The following is a 24661-nucleotide window of genomic DNA, read 5'->3' on the forward strand; positions in this document are numbered from 1 at the left end:
TTCAGTTACCCACTCACTCGTTCACTCGCTCTCAGTTCCCCCCTCACTCGTTCACTCGCTCTCAGTTCCCCCCTCACTCGTTCCCTCGCTCTCAGTTACCCCCTCACTCGTCCCCTCGTTCTCAGTTCCCCCCTCACTCGTTCCCTCGCTCTCAGTTCCCCCCTCACTCGTTCACACACTCTCAGTTCCCCCCTCACTCGTTCCCTCGCTCTCAGTTCCCCCCTCACTCGTTCCCTCGTTCTCAGTTCCCCCCTCACTCGTTCCCTCGCTCTCAGTTCCCCCCTCACTCGTTCCCTCGCTCTCAGTTCCCCCCTCACTCGTTCACTCACTATCAGTTCCCCCCTCACTCGTTCCCTCGCTCTCAGTTCCCCCTCACTCGTTCCCTCGCTCACGATTCCCCCCTCACTCGTTCACTCACTATCAGTTCCCCCCTCACTTGTTCCCTCGCTCTCAGTTCCCCCCTCACTCGTTCACTCACTATCAGTTCCCCCCTCACTCGTCCCCTCGCTCTCAGTTCCCCCCTCACTCGTCCCCTCGCTCTCAGTTCCCCCCTCACTCGTCCCCTCGCTCTCAGTTCCCCCTCACTCGTTCACACACTATCAGTTCCCCCCTCACTCGTTCCCTCGCTCTCAGTTCCCCCCTCACTCGTTCACTCACTCTCAGTTCCCCCCTCACTCGTTCGCTCACTCTCAGTTCCCCCCTCACTCGTTCGCTCACTCTCAGTTCCCCCCTCACTCGTACGCTCACTCTCAGTTCCCCCTCACTCGTACGCTCACTCTCAGTTCCCCCCTCACTCGTTCGCTGACTCTCAGTTCCCCCCTCACTCGTTCCCTCGCTCTCAGTTCCCCCTCACTCGTCCCCTCGCTCTCAGTTCCCCCCTCACTCGTCCCCTCGCTCTCAGTTCCCCCCTCACTCGTCCCCTCGCTCTCAGTTCCCCCCTCACTCGTCCCCTCGCTCTCAGTTCCCCCCTCACTCGTCCCCTCGCTCTCAGTTCCCCCCTCACTCGTCCCCCCTCACTCGTTCACACACTATCAGTTCCCCCCTCACTCGTTCCCTCGCTCTCAGTTCCCCCCTCACTCGTTCGCTCACTCTCAGTTCCCCCCTCACTCGTTCGCTCACTCTCAGTTCCCCCCTCACTCGTTCGCTCACTCTCAGTTCCCCCCTCACTCGTTCGCTCACTCTCAGTTCCCCCCTCACTCGTTCGCTCACTCTCAGTTCCCCCCTCACTCGTTCGCTCACTCTCAGTTCCCACCTCACTCGTTCGCTCACTCTCAGTTCCCACCTCACTCGTTCGCTCACTCTCACTTCCCCCGTCACTGTTTCACTCGCACTCAGTTCCCCCCTCACTCGTTCGCTCGCTCTCAGTTCCCCCCTCACTCGTTCTCTCGCTCTCAGTTCCCCCCTCGCTCGTTCCCTCGTTCTCAGTTCCCCCCTCACCCGTTCCCTCGCTCTCAGTTACCCCCTCACTCGTTCCCTCGCTCTCAGTTACCCCCTCACTCGTTCACTCGCTCTCAGTTCCCCCCTCACTCGTTCACTCGCTCTCAGTTCCCCCCTCACTCGTTCCCTCGCTCTCAGTTACCCCCTCACTCGTCCCCTCGTTCTCAGTTCCCCCCTCACTCGTTCCCTCGCTCTCAGTTCCCCCCTCACTCGTTCACACACTCTCAGTTCCCCCCTCACTCGTTCCCTCGCTCTCAGTTCCCCCCTCACTCGTTCCCTCGTTCTCAGTTCCCCCCTCACTCGTTCCCTCGCTCTCAGTTCCCCCCTCACTCGTTCCCTCGCTCTCAGTTCCCCCCTCACTCGTTCACTCACTATCAGTTCCCCCCTCACTCGTTCCCTCGCTCTCAGTTCCCCCTCACTCGTTCCCTCGCTCACGATTCCCCCCTCACTCGTTCACTCACTATCAGTTCCCCCCTCACTTGTTCCCTCGCTCTCAGTTCCCCCCTCACTCGTTCCCTCGCTCTCAGTTCCCCCCTCACTCGTTCACTCACTATCAGTTCCCCCCTCACTCGTTCACTCACTATCAGTTCCCCCCTCACTCGTTCACTCACTATCAGTTTCCCCCTCACTCGTTCCCTCGCTCTCAGTTCCCCCCTCACTCGTTCACACACTATCAGTTCCCCCCTCACTCGTTCCCTCGCTCTCAGTTCCCCCCTCACTCGTTCACTCGCTCTCAGTTCCCCCCTCACTCGTTCACTCACTCTCAGTTCCCCCCTCACTCGTTCGCATCGCTCTCAGTTCCCCCCTCACTCGTTCCCTCGCTCTCAGTTCCCCCCTCACTCGTTCCCTCGCTCTCAGTTCCCCCCTCACTCGTTCCCTCGCTCTCAGTTCCCCCCCTCACTCGTTCCCTCGCTCTCAGTTCCCCCCTCACTCGTTCACTCGCTCTCAGTTCCCCCCTCACTCGTTCCCTCGCTCTCAGTTCCCCCCTCACTCGTTCGCTCACTCTCAGTTCCCCCCTCACTCGTTCGCTTCGCTCTCAGTTCCCCCCTCACTCGTTCGCTCACTCTCAGTTCCCCCCTCACTCGTTCCCTCGCTCTCAGTTCCCCCTCACTCGTTCCCTCGCTCTCAGTTTCCCCCCTCACTCGTTCCCTCGCTCTCAGTTTCCCCCCTCACTCGTTCGCTCACTCTCAGTTCCCCCCTCACTCGTTCGCTCACTCTCAGTTCCCCCCTCACTCGTTCCCAGGCTCTCAGTTCCCCCCTCACTCGTTCGCTCGCTCTCAGTTGCCCCCTCACTCGTTCCCTCGCTCTCAGTTGCCCCCTCACTCGTTCCCTCGCTCTCAGTTCCCCCCTCACTCGTTCCCTCGCTCTCAGTTCCCCCCTCACTCGTTCCCTCGCTCTCAGTTCCCCCCTCACTCGTTCCCTCGCTCTCAGTTCCCCCCACTCGTTCCCTCGCTCTCAGTTGCCCCCTCACTCGTTCCCTCGCTCTCAGTTCCCCCCTCACTCGTTCCCTCGCTCTCAGTTCCCCCCTCACTCGTTCCCTCGCTCTCAGTTCCCCCCTCACTCGTTCGCTCGCTCTCAGTTCCCCCCTCACTCGTTCGCTCGCTCTCAGTTCCCCCCTCACTCGTTCCCTCGCTCTCAGTTCCCCCCTCACTCGTTCCCTCGCTCTCAGTTCCCCCCTCACTCGTTCCCTCGCTCTCAGTTCCCCCCTCACTCGTTCCCTCGCTCTCAGTTCCCCCCTCACTCGTTCCCTCGCTCTCAGTTCCCTCCTCACTCGTTCCCTCGCACTCAGTTCCCCCCTCACTCGTTCCCAGGCTCTCAGTTCCCCCCTCACTGGTTCACTCACTCTCAGTTCCCCCCTCACTCGTTCACCCGCTCTCAGTTCCCCCCTCGCTCGTTCTCTCGCTCTCAGTTCCACCCTCGCTCATCCCCTCGCTCTCAGTTCCCCCCTCGCTCTCAGTTCCCCCCTCGCTCGTTCCCTCGCTCTCAGTTCCCCCCTCACTCGTTCCATCGCTCTCAGTTACCCCCTCACTCGTTCCCTCGCTCTCAGTTACCCCCTCACTCGTTCCTTCGCTCTCAGTTACCCCCTCACTCGTTCCCTCGCTCTCAGTTCCCCCCTCACTCGTTCACTCACTATCAGTTCCCCCCTCACTCGTTCCCTTGCTCTCAGTTCCCCCCACACTCGTTCACACACTATCAGTTCCCCCCTCACTCGTTCCCTCGCTCTCAGTTCCCCCCTCACTCGTTCACTCACTATCAGTTCCCCCCTCACTCGTTCACTCACTATCAGTTGCCCCCTCACTCGTTCACTCACTTTCAGTTCCCCCCTCACTCGTTCACTCACTATCAGTTCCCCCCTCACTCGTTCCCTCGCTCTCAGTTCCCCCTCACTCGTTCCCTCGCTCTCAGTTACCCCCTCACTCGTTCACTCACTCTCAGTTCCCCCCTCACTCGTTCACTCACTCTCAGTTCCCCCCTCGCTCTCAGTTCCCCCCTCACTCTCAGTTCCCCCCTCACTCTCAGTTCCCCCCTCACTCGTTCGCTCACTCTCAGTTCCCCCCTCACTCGTTCGCTCACTCTCAGTTCCCCCCTCACTCGTTCGCTCACTCTCAGTTCCCTCCTCGCTCGTTCGCTCACTCTCAGTTCCCCCCTCACTCGTTCGCTCACTCTCAGTTCCCCCCTCACTCGTTCGCTCACTCTCAGTTCCCCCCTCACTCGTTCGCTCACTCTCAGTTCCCCCCTCACTCGTCCCCTCGCTCTCAGTCCCCCCTCACCTGTTCCGTCGCTCTCAGTTCCCCGCTCACTCGTTCCCTCGCTCTCAGTTCCCCCCTCACTCGTTCTGTCGCTCTCAGTTCCCCCCTCACTCGTCCCCTCGCTCTCAGTTCCCCCCTCACTTGTTCCCTCGCTCTCAGTTCCCCCACACTCGTCCCCTCGCTCTCAGTTCCCCCCTCACCTGTTCTGTCGCTCTCAGTTCCCCCACACTCGTCCCCTCGCTCTCAGTTCCCCCCTCACTCGTCCCCTCGCTCTCAGTTCCCCCCTCACTCGTTCCCTCGCTCTCAGTTCCCCCCTCACCTGTTCTGTCGCTCTCAGTTCCCCCACACTCGTCCCCTCGCTCTCATTTCACCCCTCACTCGTTCCCTCGATCTCGATTCCCCCCTTACTCGTTCACTCACTATCAGTTCCCCTCTCACTCGTTCCCTCGCTCTCAGTTCCCCCCTCACTCGTTCCCTCGCTCTCAGTTCCCCCCTCACTCGTTCACACACTATCAGTTCCCCCCTCACTCGTTCCCTCGCTCTCAGTGCCCCCCTCACTCGTTCACTCACTATCAGTTCCCCCCTCACTCGTTCACTCACTATCAGTTCCCCCCTCACTCGTTCGCTCACTCTCAGTTCCCCCCTCACTCGTTCGCTCACTCTCAGTTCCCCCCTCACTCGTTCGCTCACTCTCAGTTCCCCCCTCACTCGTTCGCTCACTCTCAGTTCCCCCCTCACTCGTTCGCTCACTCTCAGTTCCCCCCTCACTCGTTCGCTCGCTCTCAGTTCCCACCTCACTCGTTCGCTCGCTCTCAGTTCCCCCCTCACTCGTTCGCTCGCTCTCAGTTCCCCCCTCACTCGTTCGCTCACTCTCAGTTCCCCCCTCACTCGTTCGCTCGCTCTCAGTTCCCCCCTCATTCATTCACTCACTCTCAGTTCCCCCCTCGCTCGTTCTCTCGCTCTCAGTTCCCCCCTCGCTCGTTCCCTCGCTCTCAGTTCCCCCCTCACTCGTTCCCGCGCTCTCAGTTCCCCCCTCACTCGTTCCCTCGCTCTCAGTTCCCCCCTCACTCGTTCCCTCGCTCTCAGTTACCCCCTCACTCGTTCACTCGCTCTCAGTTCCCCCCTCACTCGTTCACTCGCTCTCAGTTCCCCCCTCACTCGTTCACTCGCTCTCAGTTCCCCACTCACTCGTTCCCTCGCTCTCAGTTCCCCCCTCACTCGTTCCCTCGCTCTCAGTTACCCCCTCACTCGTTCCCTCGCTCTCAGTTACCCCCTCACTCGTCCCCTCGTTCTCAGTTCCCCCCTCACTCGTTCCCTCGCTCTCAGTTCCCCCCTCACTCGTTCACACACTCTCAGTTCCCCCCTCACTCGTTCCCTCGCTCTCAGTTCCCCCCTCATTCATTCACTCACTCTCAGTTCCCCCCTCGCTCGTTCTCTCGCTCTCAGTTCCCCCCTCGCTCGTTCCCTCGCTCTCAGTTCCCCCCTCACTCGTTCCCTCGCTCTCAGTTCCCCCCTCACTCGTTCCCTCGCTCTCAGTTACCCCCTCACTCGTTCACTCGCTCTCAGTTCCCCCCTCACTCGTTCACTCGCTCTCAGTTCCCCCCTCACTCGTTCACTTCGCTCTCAGTTCCCCCCTCACTCATTCCCTCGCTCTCAGTTACCCCCTCACTCGTTCCCTCGCTCTCAGTTACCCCCTCACTCGTCCCCTCGTTCTCAGTTCCCCCCTCACTCGTTCCCTCGCTCTCAGTTCCCCCCTCACTCGTTCACACACTCTCAGTTCCCCCCTCACTCGTTCCCTCGCTCTCAGTTCCCCCCTCACTCGTTCCCTCGCTCTCAGTTCCCCCCTCACTCGTTCCCTCGCTCTCAGTTCCCCCCTCACTCGTTCCCTCGCTCTCAGTTCCCCCCTCACTCGTTCCCTCGCTCTCAGTTCCCCCCTCACTCGTTCACATCACTATCAGTTCCCCCCTCACTCGTTCCCTCGCTCTCAGTTCCCCCACTCGTTCCCTCGCTCACGATTCCCCCCTCACTCGTTCACTCACTATCAGTTCCCCCCTCACTCGTTCCCTCGCTCTCAGTTCCCCCCTCACTCGTTCCCTCGCTCTCAGTTCCCCCCTCACTCGTTCACACACTATCAGTTCCCCCCTCACTCGTTCCCTCGCTCTCAGTGCCCCCCTCACTCGTTCACTCACTATCAGTTCCCCCTCACTCGTTCACTCACTATCAGTTCCCCCCTCACTCGTTCACTCACTATCAGTTCCCCCCTCACTCGTTCCCTCGCTCTCAGTTCCCCCCTCACTCGTTCCCTCGCTCTCAGTTACCCCCTCACTCGTTCACTCACTCTCAGTTCCCCCCTCACTCGTTCGCTCGCTCTCAGTTCCCCCCTCACTCGTTCGCTCGCTCTCAGTTCCCCCCTCACTCGTTCGCATCGCTCTCAGTTCCCCCCTCACTCGTTCCCTCGCTCTCAGTTCCCCCCTCACTCGTTCCCTCGCTCTCAGTTCCCCCCTCACTCGTTCCCTCGCTCTCAGTTCCCCCCTCACTCGTTCCCTCACTCTCAGTTCCCCCCTCACTCGTTCCCTCACTCTCAGTTCCCCCCTCACTCGTTCACTCACTATCAGTTCCCCCCTCACTCGTTCACTCACTCTCAGTTCCCCCCTCACTCGTTCACTCACTCTCAGTTCCCCCCTCACTCGTTCGCTCGCTCTCAGTTCCCCCCTCACTCGTTCGCTCACTCTCAGTTCCCCGCTCACTCGTTCCCTCGCTCTCAGTTCCCCCTCACTCGTTCCCTCACTCTCAGTTCCCCCCTCACTCGTTCACTCACTATCAGTTCCCCCCTCACTCGTTCACTCACTCTCAGTTCCCCCCTCACTCGTTCACTCACTCTCAGTTCCCCCCTCACTCGTTCGCTCGCTCTCAGTTCCCCCCTCACTCGTTCGCTCACTCTCAGTTTCCCCCTCACTCGTTCCCTCGCTCTCAGTTCCCCCTCACTCGTTCCCTCGCTCTCAGTTTCCCCCCTCACTCGTTCGCTCACTCTCAGTTCCCCCTCACTCGTTCGCTCACTCTCAGTTCCCCCCTCACTCGTTCGCTCACTCTCAGTTCCCCCCTCACTCGTTCACTCACTATCAGTTCCCCCCTCACTCGTTCACTCACTATCAGTTCCCCCCTCACTCGTTCCCAGGCTCTCAGTTCCCCCCTCACTCGTTCCCTCGCTCTCAGTTCCCCCCTCACTCGTTCCCTCGCTCTCAGTTCCCCCCTCACTCGTTCCCTCGCTCTCAGTTCCCCCCTCACTCGTTCCCTCGCTCTCAGTTCCCCCCTCACTCGTTCCCTCGCTCTCAGTTCCCCCCTCACTCGTTCCCTCGCTCTCAGTTCCCCCCTCACTCGTTCCCACGCTCTCAGTTCCCCCCTCACTCGTTCCCACGCTCTCAGTTCCCCCCTCACTCGTTCGCTCGCTCTCAGTTCCCCCCTCACTCGTTCGCTCGCTCTCAGTTCCCCCCTCACTCGTTCCCTCGCTCTCAGTTCCCCCCTCACTCGTTCCCTCGCTCTCAGTTCCCCCCTCACTCGTTCCCTCGCTCTCAGTTCCCCCCTCACTCGTTCCCTCGCTCTCAGTTCCCCCCTCACTCGTTCCCTCGCTCTCAGTTCCCCCTCACTCGTTCCCTCGCTCTCAGTTCCCCCCTCACTCGTTCCCTCGCTCTCAGTTACCCCCTCACTCGTTCCCTCGCTCTCAGTTCCCCCCTCACTCGTTCCCTCGCTCTCAGTTCCCCCCTCACTCGTTCCCTCGCTCTCAGTTCCCCCCTCACTCGTTCCCTCGCTCTCAGTTCCCTCCTCACTCGTTCCCTCGCACTCAGTTCCCCCCTCACTCGTTCCCAGGCTCTCAGTTCCCCCCTCACTCGTTCGCTCACTCTCACTTCCCCCGTCACTGGTTCACTCACTCTCAGTTCCCCCCTCACTCGTTCACCCGCTCTCAGTTCCCCCCTCGCTCGTTCACCCGCTCTCAGTTCCCCCCTCGCTCGTTCTCTCGCTCTCAGTTCCCCCCTCGCTCGTTCCCTCGCTCTCAGTTCCCCCCTCGCTCATCCCCTCGCTCTCAGTTCCCCCCTCGCTCTCAGTTCCCCCCTCGCTCGTTCCCTCGCTCTCAGTTCCCCCCTCACTCGTTCCCTCGCTCTCAGTTACCCCCTCACTCGTTCCATCGCTCTCAGTTACCCCCTCACTCGTTCCCTCGCTCTCAGTTACCCCCTCACTCGTTCCCTCGCTCTCAGTTACCCCCTCACTCGTTCCCTCGCTCTCAGTTACCCCCTCACTCGTTCCCTCGCTCTCAGTTCCCCCTCACTCGTTCACTCGCTCTCAGTTCCCCCCTCACTCGTTCCCTCGCTCTCAGTTACCCCCTCATTCGTCCCCTCGTTCTCGATTCCCCCCTCACTCGTTCACTCACTATCAGTTCCCCCCTCACTCGTTCCCTCGCTCTCAGTTCCCCCCTCACTCGTTCACACACTATCAGTTCCCCCCTCACTCGTTCCCTCGCTCTCAGTTCCCCCCTCACTCGTTCACTCACTATCAGTTCCCCCCTCACTCGTTCACTCACTTTCAGTTCCCCCCTCACTCGTTCACTCACTATCAGTTCCCCCCTCACTCGTTCCCTCGCTCTCAGTTCCCCCTCACTCGTTCCCTCGCTCTCAGTTACCCCCTCACTCGTTCACTCACTCTCAGTTCCCCCCTCACTCGTTCACTCACTCTCAGTTCCCCCCTCGCTCTCAGTTCCCCCCTCGCTCTCAGTTCCCCCCTCACTCTCAGTTCCCCCCTCACTCTCAGTTCTCCCCTCACTCGTTCGCTCACTCTCAGTTCCCCCCTCACTCGTTCGCTCACTCTCAGTTCTCCCCTCACTCGTTCGCTCACTCTCAGTTCCCCCCTCACTCGTTCGCTCGCTCTCAGTTCCCCCCTCACCTGTTCCGTCGCTCTCAGTTCCCCCCTCACTCGTTCCCTCGCTCTCAGTTCCCCCCTCACTCGTTCTGTCGCTCTCAGTTCCCCCCTCACTCGTTCCCTCGCTCTCAGTTCCCCCCTCACTCGTTCCCTCGCTCTCAGTTCCCCCCTCACCTGTTCTGTCGCTCTCAGTTCCCCCCTCACTCGTTCCCTCGCTCTCAGTTCCCCCCTCACTCGTTCTGTCGCTCTCAGTTCCCCCCTCACTCGTCCCCTCGCTCTCAGTTCCCCCCACACTCGTCCCCTCGCTCTCAGTTCCCCCCACACTTGTTCCCTCGCTCTTAGTTCCCCCCTCACCCGTTCACACGCTCTCAGTTCCCCCCTCACTCGTTCACTCACTATCAGTTCCCCCCTCACTCGTCCCCTCGCTCTCATTTCACCCCTCACTCGTTCCCTCGCTCTCAGTTCCCCCCTCACTCGTTCCCTCGCTCTCAGTTCCCCCCTCACTCGTTCACACACTATCAGTTCCCCCCTCACTCGTTCCCTCGCTCTCAGTGCCCCCCCTCACTCGTTCACTCACTATCAGTTCCCCCCTCACTCGTTCACTCACTATCAGTTCCCCCCTCACTCGTTCCCTCGCTCTCAGTTCCCCCCTCACTCGTTCGCTCACTCTCAGTTCCCCCCTCACTCGTTCGCTCGCTCTCAGTTCCCCCCTCACTCGTTCGCTCGCTCTCAGTTCCCCCCTCACTCGTTCGCTCACTCTCAGTTCCCCCCTCACTCGTTCGCTCACTCTCAGTTCCCCCCTCACTCGTTCCCTCGCTCTCAGTTCCCCCCTCACTCGTTCCCTCGCTCTCAGTTCCCCCCTCACTCGTTCCCTCGCTCTCAGTTCCCCCCTCACTCGTTCCCTCGCTCTCAGTTCCCCCCTCACTCGTTCCCTCGCTCTCAGTTTCCCCCCTCACTCGTTCGCTCACTCTCAGTTCCCCCCTCACTCGTTCGCTCACTCTCAGTTCCCCCCTCACTCGTTCACTCACTATCAGTTCCCCCCTCACTCGTTCCCAGGCTCTCAGTTCCCCCCTCACTCGTTCGCTCGCTCTCAGTTCCCCCCTCACTCGTTCCCTCGCTCTCAGTTCCCCCCTCACTCGTTCCCTCGCTCTCAGTTCCCCCCTCACTCGTTCGCTCACTCTCAGTTCCCCCCTCACTCGTTCCCACGCTCTCAGTTCCCCCCTCACTCGTTCGCTCGCTCTCAGTTCCCCCCTCACTCGTTCGCTCGCTCGCAGTTCCCCCCTCACTCGTTCCCTCGCTCTCAGTTCCCCCCTCACTCGTTCCCTCGCTCTCAGTTCCCTCCTCACTCGTTCCCTCGCACTCAGTTCCCCCCTCACTCGTTCCCAGGCTCTCAGTTCCCCCCTCACTCGTTCGCTCACTCTCACTTCCCCCCTCACTCGTTCGCTCGCTCTCAGTTCCCCCCTCGCTCGTTCACACCGCTCTCAGTTCCCCCCTCGCTCGTTCTCTCGCTCTCAGTTCCCCCCTCGCTCGTTCCCTCGCTCTCAGTTCCACCCTTGCTCATCCCCTCGCTCTCAGTTCCCCCCTCGCTCTCAGTTCCCCCCTCACTCGTTCACCCGCTCTCAATTCCCCCCTCACTCGTTCACTTCGCTCTCAGTTCCCCCCTCACTCGTTCCCTCTCTCTCAGTTCCCCCCTCACTCGTCCCCTTGCTCTCAGTTCCCCCCTCACTCGTCCCCTTGCTCTCAGTTCCCCCCTCACTCGTTCCCTCTCTCTGTTCCCCCCTCACTCGTTCCCTCGCTCTCAGTTCCCCCCTCACCTGTTCAGTCGCTCTCAGTTCCCCCCTCACTCGTTCCCTCACTCTCAGTTACCCCCTCACTCACTCACTCACTCTCAGTTCCCCCCTCACTCGTTCGCTCGCTCTCAGTTCCCCCTCACTCGTTCTCAGTTCCCCCCTCACTCGTTCCCTCGCTCTCAGTTCCCCCCTCACTCGTTCCCTCTCTCACAGTTCCCCCCTCACTCGTTCACTCACTCTCAGTTCCCCCCTCACTCGTTCACTCACTCTCAGTTCCCCCCTCACTCGTTCACTCACTCTCAGTTCCCCCCTCACTCGTTCACTCACTCTCATTTCCCCCCTCACTCGTTCACTCACTCTCAGTTCCCCCCTCACTCGTTCACTCACTCTCAGTTCCCCCCTCACTCGTTCACTCACTGTCATTTCCCCCCTCACCCCTTCACTCACTCTCATTTCCCCCCTCACTCGTTCACTCACTCTCAGTTCCCCCCTCACTCGTTCACTCACTCTCAGTTCCCCTCTCACTCGTTCACTCACTCTCAGTTCCTCTCTCACTCCTTCACTCACTCTCAGTTCCCCCCTCACTTGTTCACTCACTCTCAGTTCCCCCCTCACTCCTTCACTCACTCTCAGTTCCCCCCTCACTCGTTCCCTTGCTCTCAGTTCCCCCCTCACTCGTTCCCTCTCTCACAGTTCCCCCCTCACTCGTTCACTCACTCTCAGTTCCCCCCTCACTCTTTCACTCACTCTCATTTCCCCCCTCACTCGTTCACTCACTCTCAGTTCCCCCCTCACTCGTTCACTCACTGTCATTTCCCCCCTCACTCGTTCGCTCACTCTCTGTTCCCCCCTCACTCTTTCACTCACTCTCATTTCCCCCCTCACTCGTTCACTCACTCTCAGTTCCCCCCTCACTCGTTCACTCACTGTCATTTCCCCCCTCACCCCTTCACTCACTCTCATTTCCCCCCTCACTCGTTCACTCACTCTCAGTTCCCCCCTCACTCGTTCACTCGCTCTCAGTTCCCCCCTCACTCGTTCACTCGCTCTCAGTTCCCCCCTCACTCGTTCACACGCTCTCAGTTCCCCCCTCACTCGTTCCCTCGCTCTTAGTTCCCCCCTCACTCGTTCCCTCGCTCTCAGTTCCCCCCTCACTCGTTCACTCGCTCTCAGTTCCCCCCTCACTCGTTCCCTCGCTCTCATTTCCCCCCTCACCCCTTCACTCACTCTCAGTTCCCCCCTCACTCGTTCACTCACTCTCAGTTCCCCCCTCACTCGTTCACTCACTCTCAGTTCCCCTCTCACTCCTTCACTCACTCTCAGTTCCCCTCTCACTCCTTCACTCACTCTCAGTTCCCCCCTCACTCCTTCACTCACTCTCATTTCCCCCCTCACTCCTTCACTCTCATTTCCCCCCTCACTCCTTCACTCACTCTCAGTTTCTCCCTCACTCGTTCACTCACTCTCAGTTCCCCCCTCACTCGTTCACTCACTCTCAGTTCCCCTCTCACTCCTTCACTCACTCTCAGTTCCCCTCTCACTCCTTCACTCACTCTCAGTTCCCCCCTCACTCCTTCACTCACTCTCATTTCCCCCCTCACTCCTTCACTCTCATTTCCCCCCTCACTCCTTCACTCACTCTCAGTTTCTCCCTCACTCCTTCACTCACTCTCAGTTCCCCCCTCACTCCTTCACTCACTCTCAGTTCCCCCCTCACTCCTTAACTCACTCTCAGTTTATCCCTCACTCGTTCACTCACTCTCAGTTACCCCCCTCCCTCCTTCACTCACTCTCAGTTCCCCCCTCACTCCTTCACTCACTCTCAGTTCCCCCCTCACTCTCAGTTACTCCCCTCACTCACCCTCTCCTCCTCCGTCACAGTCCGTTCCCTCATTCACTCACTCACCTTCACCCTCACTCCACCTCCCCCTCAATCACTCTCACTCTCTCCTCCTCCGTCACTGTCCCTTCCCTCATTCACTCACTCACCTTCACCCTCACTCCACCTCCCCCTCAATCAATCTCACTCTCTCCTCCTCCGTCACAGTCCGTTCCCTCATTCATTCACTCACCTTCACCTTCACCCTCACTCCACCTCCCCCTCAATCCCTCTCACTCTCTCCCCTCACTCACTCTCACTCACCGGGTCTCAGTTCTCTTTCTCCCAGTTTCAGGTATTTCTTCAGCCACTCGATGCAGATTCCCTCCAGGTAACCCTTCACCTGCTGGCCCAGGGCCTTGTTCTGATCCCACTTGTTCTTGGTGATCTCTCCCCAGGTGAGCGGGGTCACCCACACCATGTTCTCCTTGTCGAAGTTGATATAATCTTTCCCGTCCCAGCCGTACTGGAAAAACCCCCCGGTGCTGCCGTCATCCCGCAGTTCACAGCCGTACATGATCTGCCAGGTGTGTATCCCTGTTAATGAGAGAGAATCACATCCCAGATCACTGGATCATTCAATCCCCATTCCCACATTCCCCACATCCCCCATTCCCGGACTGATCCCGGGTGATGAGACTGAGAGACACTCACCGGCAGACTGGTTAGTCCGCTCCGTCAGGATCTGAATAGCGACCTTCCCGCCCTGCTCCCAGCCCAGCGCGATCTGTGTCTGCTGCTCCCAGTAATCCGGACCCTGAGTCTCCGCCATCCACCTCTGCCGAGGCATCATCTTCTTCTGATCACTGTTATACTGAACAAACTCCATCTCATCCACATAACCGACCACAACAAACTCCGGGAGACCGGGAATCGGGGTCATTGAGGTGTAGAAATACCGCAGAGAGTGAGAATCTGAAACACAGAGACAGGGTTAGAATAGAGACTGAACCAGACACAGAAATAAATCCAACACAATCCCCACCCTGCACCCAGCTCTGTGTATCTGTGTCTGTCTCTCCCAGTACTCGGGGTCTAGACACAGTGAGAGACTGAAACACAGAGACAGGGTTAGAATAGAGACTGAACCAGACACAGAAATAAATCCAACACAATCCCCACCCTGCACCCAGCTCTGTGTATCTGTGTCTGTCTCTCCCAGTACTCGGGGTCTAGACACAGTGAGAGAGTGAAACACAGAGACAGGGTTAGAATAGAGACTGAACCAGACATAGAAATAAATCCAACACAATCCCCACCCTGCACCCAGCTCTGTGTATCTGTGTCTGTCTCTCCCAGTACTCGGGGTCTAGACACAGTGAGAGACTGAAACACAGAGACAGGGTTAGGATAGAGACTGAACCAGACATTCAAATAAATCCAACATAATCCCCACCCTGCACCCAGCTCTGTGTATCTGTGTCTGTCTCTCCCAGTACTCGGGGTCTAGACACAGTGAGAGACTGAAACACAGAGACAGGGTTAGAATAGAGACTGAACCAGACATAGAAATAAATCCAACATAATCCCCACCCTGCACCCAGCTCTGTGTATCTGTGTCTGTCTCTCCCAGTACTCGGGGTCTAGACACAGTGAGAGACTGAAACACAGAGACAGGGTTAGAATAGAGACTGAACCAGACACAGAAATAAATCCAACATAATCCCCACCCTGCACCCAGCTCTGTGTATCTGTGTCTGTCTCTCCCAGTACTCGGGGTCTAGACACAGTGAGAGACTGAAACACAGAGACAGGGTTAGAATAGAGACTGAACCAGACACAGAAATAAATCCAACATAATCCCCACCCTGCACCCAGCTCTGTGTATCTGTGTCTGTCTCTCCCAGTACTCGGGGTCTAGACACAGTGAGAGACTGAAACACAGAGACAGGGTTAGGATAGAGACTGAACCAGACATTCAAATAAATCCAACATAATCCCCACCCTGCACCCAGCTCTGTGTATCTGTGTCTGTCTCTCCCAGTACTCGGGGTCTAGACACAGTGAGAGACTGAAACACAGAGACAGGGTTAGAATAGAGACTGAACCAGACATAGAAATAAATCCAACACAATCCCCACCCTGCACCCAGCTCTGTGTATCTGTGTCTGTCTCTCCCAGTACTCGGGGTCTAGACACAGTGAGAGATTGAAACACAGAGACAGGGTTAGAATAGAGACTGAACCAGACACAGAAATAAATCCAACATAATCCCCACCCTGCACCCAGCTCTGTGTATCTGTGTCTGTCTCTCCCAGTACTCGGGGTCTAGACACAGTGAGAGAATGAAACACAGAGACAGGGTTAGAATAGAGACTGAACCAGACACAGAAATAAATCCAACACAATCCCCACCCTGCACCCAGCTCTGTGTATCTGTGTCTGTCTCTCCCAGTACTCAGAGTCTAGACACAGTGAGAGACTGAAACACAGAGACAGGGTTAGAATAGAGACTGAACCAGACATAGAAATAAATCCAACACAATCCCCACCCTGCACCCAGCTCTGTGTATCAGTGTCTGTCTCTCCCAGTACTCGGGGTCTAGACACAGTGAGAGACTGAAACACAGAGACAGGGTTAGAATAGAGACTGAACCAGACACAGAAATAAATCCAACACAATCCCCATCCTGCACCCAGCTCTGTGTATCAGTGTCTGTCTCTCCCAGTACTCGGGGTCTAGACACAGTGAGAGACTGAAACACAGAGACAGGGTTAGAATAGAGACTGAACCAGACACAGAAATAAATCCAACACAATCCCCACCCTGCACCCAGCTCTGTGTATCAGTGTCTGTCTCTCCCAGTACTCGGGGTCTAGACACAGTGAGAGACTGAAACACAGAGACAGGGTTAGAATAGAGACTGAACCAGACACAGAAATAAATCCCAACACAATCCCTGGAGACTCGGGTCCGCTCACAATGAATGCTGTCAGTAATATAAAATTGGTTGGCAGACAGGAAACAAGGAGTGGGAATGGCAGGCAGTGACTACTGGGGTACCGCAGGGATGGGTGCTAGGACCCCAGCTATTCACAATATAGATTAATGATTTAGATGAGGGAACTAAATGTAATATCTCCAGATTTGCAGATGACACAAAACTGGGTGGGAGGGTGAGTTGTGAGGAGGATGCAGAGAAGCTTCAGGGTGATTTGGACAAGTTGAGTGAGTGGGCAAATGCATGGCAGGTGCAGTATAATGTGGATAAATGTGAGGTTATCCACTTTGGTAGCAAAAACAGGAAGGCAGATTATTATCTGAATGGCTGTTAGCTGGGACTGGGAATATACAGCGAGACCTGGGTGTTCTCGTACACCAGTCGCTGAAGGTAAGCATGCAGGTGCAACAGGCGATAAAAAAGGCAAATGGTATGTTGGCCTTCATAGCGAGAGGATTCGAGTACAGGAGCAGGGATGTCTTGCTGCAATTATACAGGACCTTGGTGAGGCCACACCTGGAATATTGTGTGCAGTTTTGGTCTCCTTATCTGAGGAAGGATGTTCTTGCTATAGAGGGAGTGCAGCGAAGGTTTACCAGACTGATTCCTGGGATGGCGGGACTGATGTATGAGGAGAGATTTTGTTGGTTAGGATTATATTCACTGGAGTTCAGAAGATTGAGGGGGGATTCATAGAAACCTATTAAATTCTAACAGGACTTGACAGGGTAGATGCAGGAAGGATGTTCCCGATGGTGGGGGAGTCCAGAACCAGGGGTCATAGTCTAAGGATACGGGGTAAACCTTTCGGGACTGAGATGTGGAGAAATTTCTTCACCCAGAGAGTGGTGAGCCTGTGGAATTCGCGACCACAGAAAGCAGTTGAGGCCAAAACATTTATGTTTTCAAGAAGGAGTTAGATTTTGCTCTTGGGGTGAAAGGGATCAAAGAGTATGGGGCAAAAGTGGGAACAGGTTACTGAGTTGGATGATCAGCCATGATCATCATGAATGGCGGAGCAGGCTCAAAGGGCCGAATGGCCTACTCCTGCTCCTATTTTCTATGTTTCTATGTAATAGGCCGAGACTTTGGCCCAGTCACATTGAACACCGTATGAGTGAGAGGAGTCTGGGGTAACTCACCCACTGGCAGACTGAGGGTGAGGGGTCTGGGGTAACTCACCCACTGACAGACTGAGGGTGAGGGGTCTGGAGTAACTCACTGACAGACTGAGGGTGAGGGGTCTGGTGTAACTCACTGACAGACTGAGGGTGAGGGGTCTGGGGTAACTCACTGACAGACTGAGGGTGTGGGGTCTGGGGTAACTCACTGACAGACTGAGGGTGAGGGGTCTGGGGTAACTCACTGACAGACTGAGGGTGTGGGGTCTGGGGTAAACACCCACTGACAGACTGAGGGTGAGGGGTCTGGGGTAACTCACTGACAGACTGAGGGTGAGGGGTCTGGGGTAACTCACTGACAGACTGAGGGTGTGGGGTCTGGGGTAAACACCCACTGACAGACTGAGGGTGAGGGGTCTGGGGTAAACACCCACTGACAGACTGAGGGTGAGGGTTCTGGGGTAACTCACTGACAGACTGAGGGTGAGGGGTCTGGGGTAAACACCCACTGAAAGACTGAGGGTGAGGGGTCTGGGGTAACTCACCCACTGACAGACTGAGGGTGAGGGGTCTGGGGTAAACACCCACTGACAGACTGAGGGTGAGGGGTCTGGGGTAAACACCCACTGACAGACTGAGGGTGAGGGGTCTGGGGTAACTCACTGACAGACTGAGGGTGAGGGGTCTGGGGTAAACACCCACTGAAAGACTGAGGGTGAGGGGTCTGGGGTAAACACCCACTGAAAGACTGAGGGTGAGGGGTCTGGGGTAACTCACCCACTGACAGACTGAGGGTGAGGGGTCTGGGGTAAACACCCACTGACAGACTGAGGGTGAGGGGTCTGGGGTAACTCACTGACAGACTGAGGGTGAGGGGTCTGGGGTAACTCACTGACAGACTGAGGGTGAGGGGTCTGGGGTAAACACCCACTGACAGACTGAGGGTGTGGGGTCTGGGGTAAACACCCACTGACAGACTGAGGGTGTGGGGTCTGGGGTAAACACCCACTGAAAGACTGAGGGTGAGGGGTCTGGGGTAACTCACCCACTGACAGACTGAGGGTGAGGGGTCTGGGGTAAACACCCACTGACAGACTGAGGGTGAGGGGTCTGGGGTAACTCACTGACAGACTGAGGGTGAGGGGTCTGGGGTAAACACCCACTGACAGACTGAGGGTGAGGGGTCTGGGGTAAACACCCACTGAAAGACTGAGGGTGAGGGGTCTGGGGTAACTCACCCACTGACAGACTGAGGGTGAGGGGTCTGGGGTAAACACCCACTGACAGACTGAGGGTGAGGGGTCTGGGGTAACTCACTGACAGACTGAGGGTGAGGGGTCTGGGGTAACTCACTGACAGACTGAGGGTGAGGGGTCTGGGGTAACTCACTGACAGATTGAGGGTGAGGGGTCTGGGGTAAACACCCACTGACAGACTGAGGGTGAGGGGTCTGGGGTAACTCACTGACAGACTGAGGGTGAGGGGTCTGGGGTAACTCACTGACAGACTGAGGGTGAGGGGTCTGGGGTAAACACCCACTGAAAGACTGAGGGTGAGGGGTCTGGGGTAAACACCCACTGACAGACTGAGGGTGAGGGGTCTGGGGTAACTCACTGACAGACTGAGGGTGAGGGGTCTAGTCTACTCCTGAACTGAGTCATTCCGAGTAGAGGGATTGAGGTTCAGGAATCTGTCATTAGGGACAGAGTGACTGAGCTCATGAATAAATATGAGCTGATCAGAGAGAGTCATGGATTTGTCAATCCCTCCCCATGACCTACACTGACTCCCAGTTAAACAATGTCTCCATTTTAAAATTCTCATCCTTGTTTTCAAACCCCTCCCTGACCTCATCCCTCCCTATCTCTGTAATCTCCTCCAGTCCTAAAACCCTCCGAGATATCTGTGCTCCTCTAATATAGGCCTCTGAACATCCCTGATTTTAATTGCTCCACCATTGGTGTCCGTGCCTTCAGTTACCTCAGTCCCAAGCTCTGGAATTCCCTCCCTACACCTCTCAGCCTCTCCACCTCACTTTCCTCCTTTCAGACACTCTTTAAAACCTCCCTCTTTGACCAAGCTTTTGATCATCTGACCGAATATCTCCTAATGTAGCTCAGTGTCATACTTTGTTTTATAATGCTCTGTGAAGTGGCTCGGGATGTTTAATTATGTTAAAGGCGCTATGTGAATATAAGTTGTTGTTGTAATCTTTACACATTCAGGAGCTTTTCCTCACATTTGGACCAACTAGGAGGTTGTTAATGAAGAGGAACTAAGTGTCCCTTCTGAAAGGGAATAAATAATAAACTGTATCAAAAATACAGAAACCTTCCAGGAAACTGAGTCTCTCAGATTAAAGTGAAATTCCCAGGCTGGGGGATGTTCGAGAGATACAGCACGGAAACAGGCCCTTCGGCCCACTGAGTCTGTACTGACCATCAACCACCCATTTTTACTAATCCTACATTCCTACCACCTACCTACACCAGGGGCTATTTATAATAGCCAATTTACCTATCAACCTGCAAGTCTTTGGCTTGTGGGAGGAAACCAGAACCCCCGACGGAAACCCATGCGGTTACAAAGAGAACTTGCAAACTCTGCACAGGCAGAACCCAGAATTGAACCCAGGTCACTGGAGCTGTGAGACGATGGTGTTAACCACTGCGCCGCCCTTTTTATTTATTTTTTCTTCTATAAACTGAGTTTCTATACTTTTCCCACATGGGGGTTATTTGATTTATTTCACCGCATTTTAACCCCTTGTGTCCCAGTCTCTCTGAGTTTTGCTGCTCAAGTGATATGAACCCATGTCCACAGAGCAATATCCTGGGTCTCTGGGTTATTAGTCCAGTGACAATACCACTACGTCACTGCCTCCCCAATTGGATGATGCCATCCAATCCCCCTGGTGCCCACTGGGAGCAGGAGGCCTGAACAGTACCTGCGGACACCGCGCACTCCCTCTCCACCATCCAGTACACCCCTGACTCTGGTCAACTTGGCAGTGCCCTCTCCACCATCCAGTACACCCCTGACTCCGGTCACATTGGCAGTGCCCTCTCCTCCACCATCCAGTACACCCCTGACTCTGGTCACATTGGCAGTGCCCTCTCCTCCACCATCCAGTACACCCCTGACTCTGGTCAACTTGCCAGCCTGTGCCCTCTCCCTGCCAGCCACATGAACCTGGACTGATGGAGGTGCAGATTCCTGAGCAGCAGTTCCTGGAGTAGATCCATCATTCCTGATGGGAGACTGCTCCGGCTGGAGGTCTCCATGTTCCAGATCCTGATCTGTTCCTGGTAAAAGACAGGCAGCTCCTGCACTTCCCACAGGAAGACCCCCAGGTTTTCAAACAGGAGCTCTGGACGAAAAATGTTGCAAGCGCACACCATCTGGGAGGAGGCTCGACGTACAGGTATCTCTACAGGGTCTGAAGGAGGAGACTCGACGTACAGGTATCTCTGCAGGGTCTGAAGGAGGAGGCTCGACGTACAGGTATCTCTGCAGGGTCTGAAGGAGGAGGCTCGACGTACAGGTATCTCTGCAGGGCCTGAAGGAGGAGGCTCGACGTACAGGTATCTCTGCAGGGTCTGAAGGAGGAGACTCGACGTACAGGTATCTCTGCAGGGTCTGACGGAGGAGACTCGACGTACAGGTATCTCTGCAGGGTCTGAAGGAGGAGACTCGACGAACAGGTATCTCTGCAGGGTCTGACGGAGGAGACTCGACATACAGGTATCTCTGCAGGGTCTGAAGGAGGAGGCTCGACGTACAGGTATCTCTGCAGGGTCTGACGGAGGAGACTCGACGTACAGGTATCTCTGCAGGGTCTGAAGGAGGAGGCTCAACGTACAGGTATCTCTGCAGGGTCTGAAGGAGGAGGCTCGACGTACAGGTATCTCTGCAGGGCCTGAAGGAGGAGGCTCGACGTACAGGTATCTCTGCAGGGTCTGACGGAGGAGACTCGACGTACAGGTATCTCTGCAGGGTCTGACGGAGGAGACTCGACGTACAGGTATCTCTGCAGGGTCTGAAGGAGGAGGCTCAACGTACAGGTATCTCTGCAGGGTCTGAAGGAGGAGGCTCGACGTACAGGTATCTCTGCAGGGCCTGAAGGAGGAGGCTCGACGTACAGGTATCTCTGCAGGGTCTGAAGGAGGAGGCTCGACGTACAGGTATCTCTGCAGGGTCTGACGGAGGAGACTCGACGTACAGGTATCTCTGCAGGGTCTGACGGAGGAGACTCGACGTACAGGTATCTCTGCAGGGTCTGAAGGAGGAGACTCGACGTACAGGTATCTCTGCAGGGTCTGAATGTGGAAAGTCTCTGCCTCACCAGAATTTACAGCAGCACAAGTGAATTCCGAAGTAATACCCGTAAACTGAACATAATTAAACCCTCAATTAATCGACAATTAATACCAAGCATTCGATAGTGAGAAACTGCTCCCTCTGGTGCTCGAATCAGGAACAAGAGGCATCATCTGAAAATTCGAGCGAGGCCATTTCGGAGGGAATTCAGGAAACAATATCCCATATAAAGAGCAGTGGATATCGGGAACTCTCTCCCCCACCCCCCCTCCCCCCCAAGGCTGTGGATGTGGGGGCTCAACTGAACCTTTCAAAACTGAGAGAGATTTTTACAGAAGCAAAATACTGAGAATGTTGGAAATCTGAAATAAAAATAGAAGATGCTGGAAATACCCAGCAGGTTTAGCAGCATCTGTAGAGAGAGAGAAACAGAGTGAATGTTTCAGTTCAATAACCTTTTATCAGAACGTTGTTTCTCTCTCCGTTGTTAGCTTTTTATTTGGAAAGGATATCACGGGATAGCGAGCAAAGGTACAGATCAGACATGATTTAATTGGCTGGTGGGAGAGACTGGAGGGGCTGAAAAGCCTCCTGTTGTTGTGTTCCTGTCTCCATCCCAGCCTGGCACCAAAACCCGCTCAGACCCCAATACCAACTGACCAAGGGTTAATACCCCAGTACACAGCCTGGCACCAAACCCGCTCAGACCCCAATACCAACTGACCAAGGGTTAATACCCCAGTACACAGCCTGGCACCAAACCCGCTCAGACCCCAATACCAACTGACCAAAGGTTAATACCCCAGTACACAGCCTGGCATCAAACCCGCTCAGACCCCAATACCAACTGACCAAGGGTTAATATCCCAGTACACAGCCTGGCACCAAAACCCGCTCAGACCCCAATACCAACTGAGCAAGGGTTAATATCCCAATACACAGCCTGGCACCAAACCCGCTCAGACCCCAATACCAACTGACCAAGGGTTAATACCCCAGTACACAGCCTGGCATCAAACCCGCTCAGACCCCAATACCAACTGACCAAGGGTTAATATCCCAATACACAGCCTGGCACCAAACCCGCTCAGACCCCAATACCAACTGACCAAGGGTTAATACCCCAGTACACAGCCTGGCACCAAAACCCGCTCAGACCCCAATACCAACTGACCAAGGGTTAATACCCCAGTACACAGCCTGGCACCAAACCCGCTCAGACCCCAATACCAACTGACCAAGGGTTAATACCCCAGTACACAGCCTGGCACCGAAACCCGCTCAGACCCCAATACCAACTGAACAAGGGTTAATACCCCAGTGCACAGCCTGGCACCAAAACCCGCTCAGACTCCAATACCAACTGACCAAGGGTTAATAACCCAGTACACAGCCTGGCACCAAACCCGCTCAGACCCCAATACCAACTGAACAAGGGTTAATACCCCAGTACACAGCCTGGCACCAAACCCGCTCAGACCCCAATACCAACTGAACAAGTGTTAATACCCCAGTACGCAGCCTGGCACCAAAACCCGCTCAGACCCCAATACCAACTGACCAAGGGTTAATACCCCAGTACACAGCCTGGCACCAAACCCGCTCAGACCCCAATACCAACTGACCAAGGGTTAATACCCCAGTACACAGCCTGGCACCAAACCCGCTCAGACCCCAATACCAACTGACCAAGGGTTAATACCCCAGTACACAGCCTGGCACCAAAACCCGTTCAGACCCCAATACCAACTGACCAAGGATTAATACCCCGATACACAGCCTGGCACCAAAACCCGCTCAGACCCCAATACCAACTGACCAAGGGTTAATACCCCAGTACACAGCCTGGCACCAAACCCGTTCAGACCCCAAAACAAACTGACCAAGGGTTTTTTTTTTATTTAGAGATACAGCACTGAAACAGGCCCTTCGGCAAACCGAGTCTGTGCCGACCAACAACCACCCATTTATACTAACCCTACAGTAATCCCATATTCCCTATCACCTACCTACACTATGGGCAATTTACAACGGCCAATTTACCTATCACCTGCAAGTCTTTTGGCTGTGGGAGGAAACCGGAGCACCCGGCGAAAACCCACGCAGACACAGGGAGAACTTGCAAACTCCGCACAGGCAGTACCCAGAATCGAACCCGGGTCCCTGGAGCTGTGAGGCTGTGGCGCTAACCACTGCGCCACTGTGCTCAGACCCCAAAACCAACTGACCAAGGGTTAATACCCCAGTACACAGCCTGGCACTGAGACCCTCTCAGATCCCATTACCCACTGACTGAGGGTTAATACCCCAGTACACAGCTTGGCACTGAGACCCTCTCAGTCCCCATTACCCACTGACCGAGGGTTAATACCCCAGTACACAGCCTGGCACTGAGACCCTCTCAGACCCCATTACCCACTGACTGAGGGTTAATACCCCAGTACCCAGTCTGGCACTGAGACCCTCTCAGTCCCCATTACCCACCTGCAGAGACCCCTCCACACAGAAGGACGAACACTGTCAGTCCAATCATTGCTGCTTGACTCGATGGGCTGCCAATCATTTCCCAAGAAACTGTCTTCTCTCTGTCCGTGAGTTGTACCCAGTCTGGATCCTGATCCTTCTGGACTGTGTCTGTGCCCAGAACTATATGTCTGTGCCCTTTACCCAGGGCTGGTTGTATGAATCACAGAAACCTCCAGACTGATTGGTTCAATGGTATGTTAGTGTCCAATGAGAATAAAAACAGGCTGTGAGTCAGCAGACTCTGGGTAGAAGAGTCCTGGAGAGTTTGAGTTGGTGTCGAAATAAACTTCACAAATATCATGAATTATCCAATCAGAGAAAGACTTTAAACAACATCATCAGTTACCAGGGAGAATAAAGAGAACAAGGTTTGGGAATTGATCAAGAAACTGAAAGTAGTTTGATAAAGAACATGACAGAAGGAAGAACATTAGGAACAGGAGGAGGTCAATGAGCCCCTTCAGGCCCACTTCACCATTCACTCCCTCAGGCCCACTCCTCCATTCACACCCTCAGACCCACTCCTCCATTCACCCCCTTAGATCCACTCCTCCATTCACCCATTCAGGCCCACTCCTCCATTCACCCCTTCAGGCCCACTTCACCATTCACCTCCTCAGGCCCACTCCTCCATTCACTCCCTCAGACCCACTCCTCCATTCACCCACTCAGACCCACTCCTCCATTCACCCCTTCAGGCCCACTTCACCATTCACCTCCTCAGGCCCACTCCTCCATTCACTCCCTCAGACCCACTCCTCCATTCACCTCCTCAGGCCCACTCCTCCATTCACTCCCTCAGACCCACTCCTCCATTCACCCCCTCAGGCACACTCCTCCATTCACCTCCTCAGACCCACTCCTCCATTCACCCCCTCAGACCCACTCCTCCATTCACCCCCTCAGGCACACTCCTCCATTCACCCTCTCAGGCCCACTCCTCCATTCACCCCCTCAGACCCACTCCTCCATTCACCCCCTCAGACCC

The 24661-nt window shown here is 56.0% G+C and overlaps 1 protein-coding gene across 1 annotated transcript in view; it reads right to left on the reverse strand.

The window, feature by feature from the left end:
- Window positions 1–23822, reverse strand: part of LOC137345667 (class I histocompatibility antigen, F10 alpha chain-like) — a 108410-nt gene extending 84588 nt beyond the window's left edge. Inside the window, exons 1-3 of the mRNA XM_068008928.1 lie at window positions 23632–23822; window positions 13419–13679; window positions 13029–13301 (exon numbers count right to left, since the gene is read on the reverse strand). Coding sequence (XP_067865029.1) covers window positions 13029–13301; window positions 13419–13679; window positions 23632–23710 — 613 coding nt within the window. The 5' untranslated portion in view covers window positions 23711–23822. The remainder of the gene's footprint in view (window positions 1–13028; window positions 13302–13418; window positions 13680–23631) is intronic.
- Window positions 23823–24661: the final 839 nt, after the last annotated feature.

This window comes from Heterodontus francisci, chromosome 29, assembly GCF_036365525.1.
Source record: "Heterodontus francisci isolate sHetFra1 chromosome 29, sHetFra1.hap1, whole genome shotgun sequence".
Lineage (NCBI taxonomy): Eukaryota > Metazoa > Chordata > Chondrichthyes > Heterodontiformes > Heterodontidae > Heterodontus > Heterodontus francisci.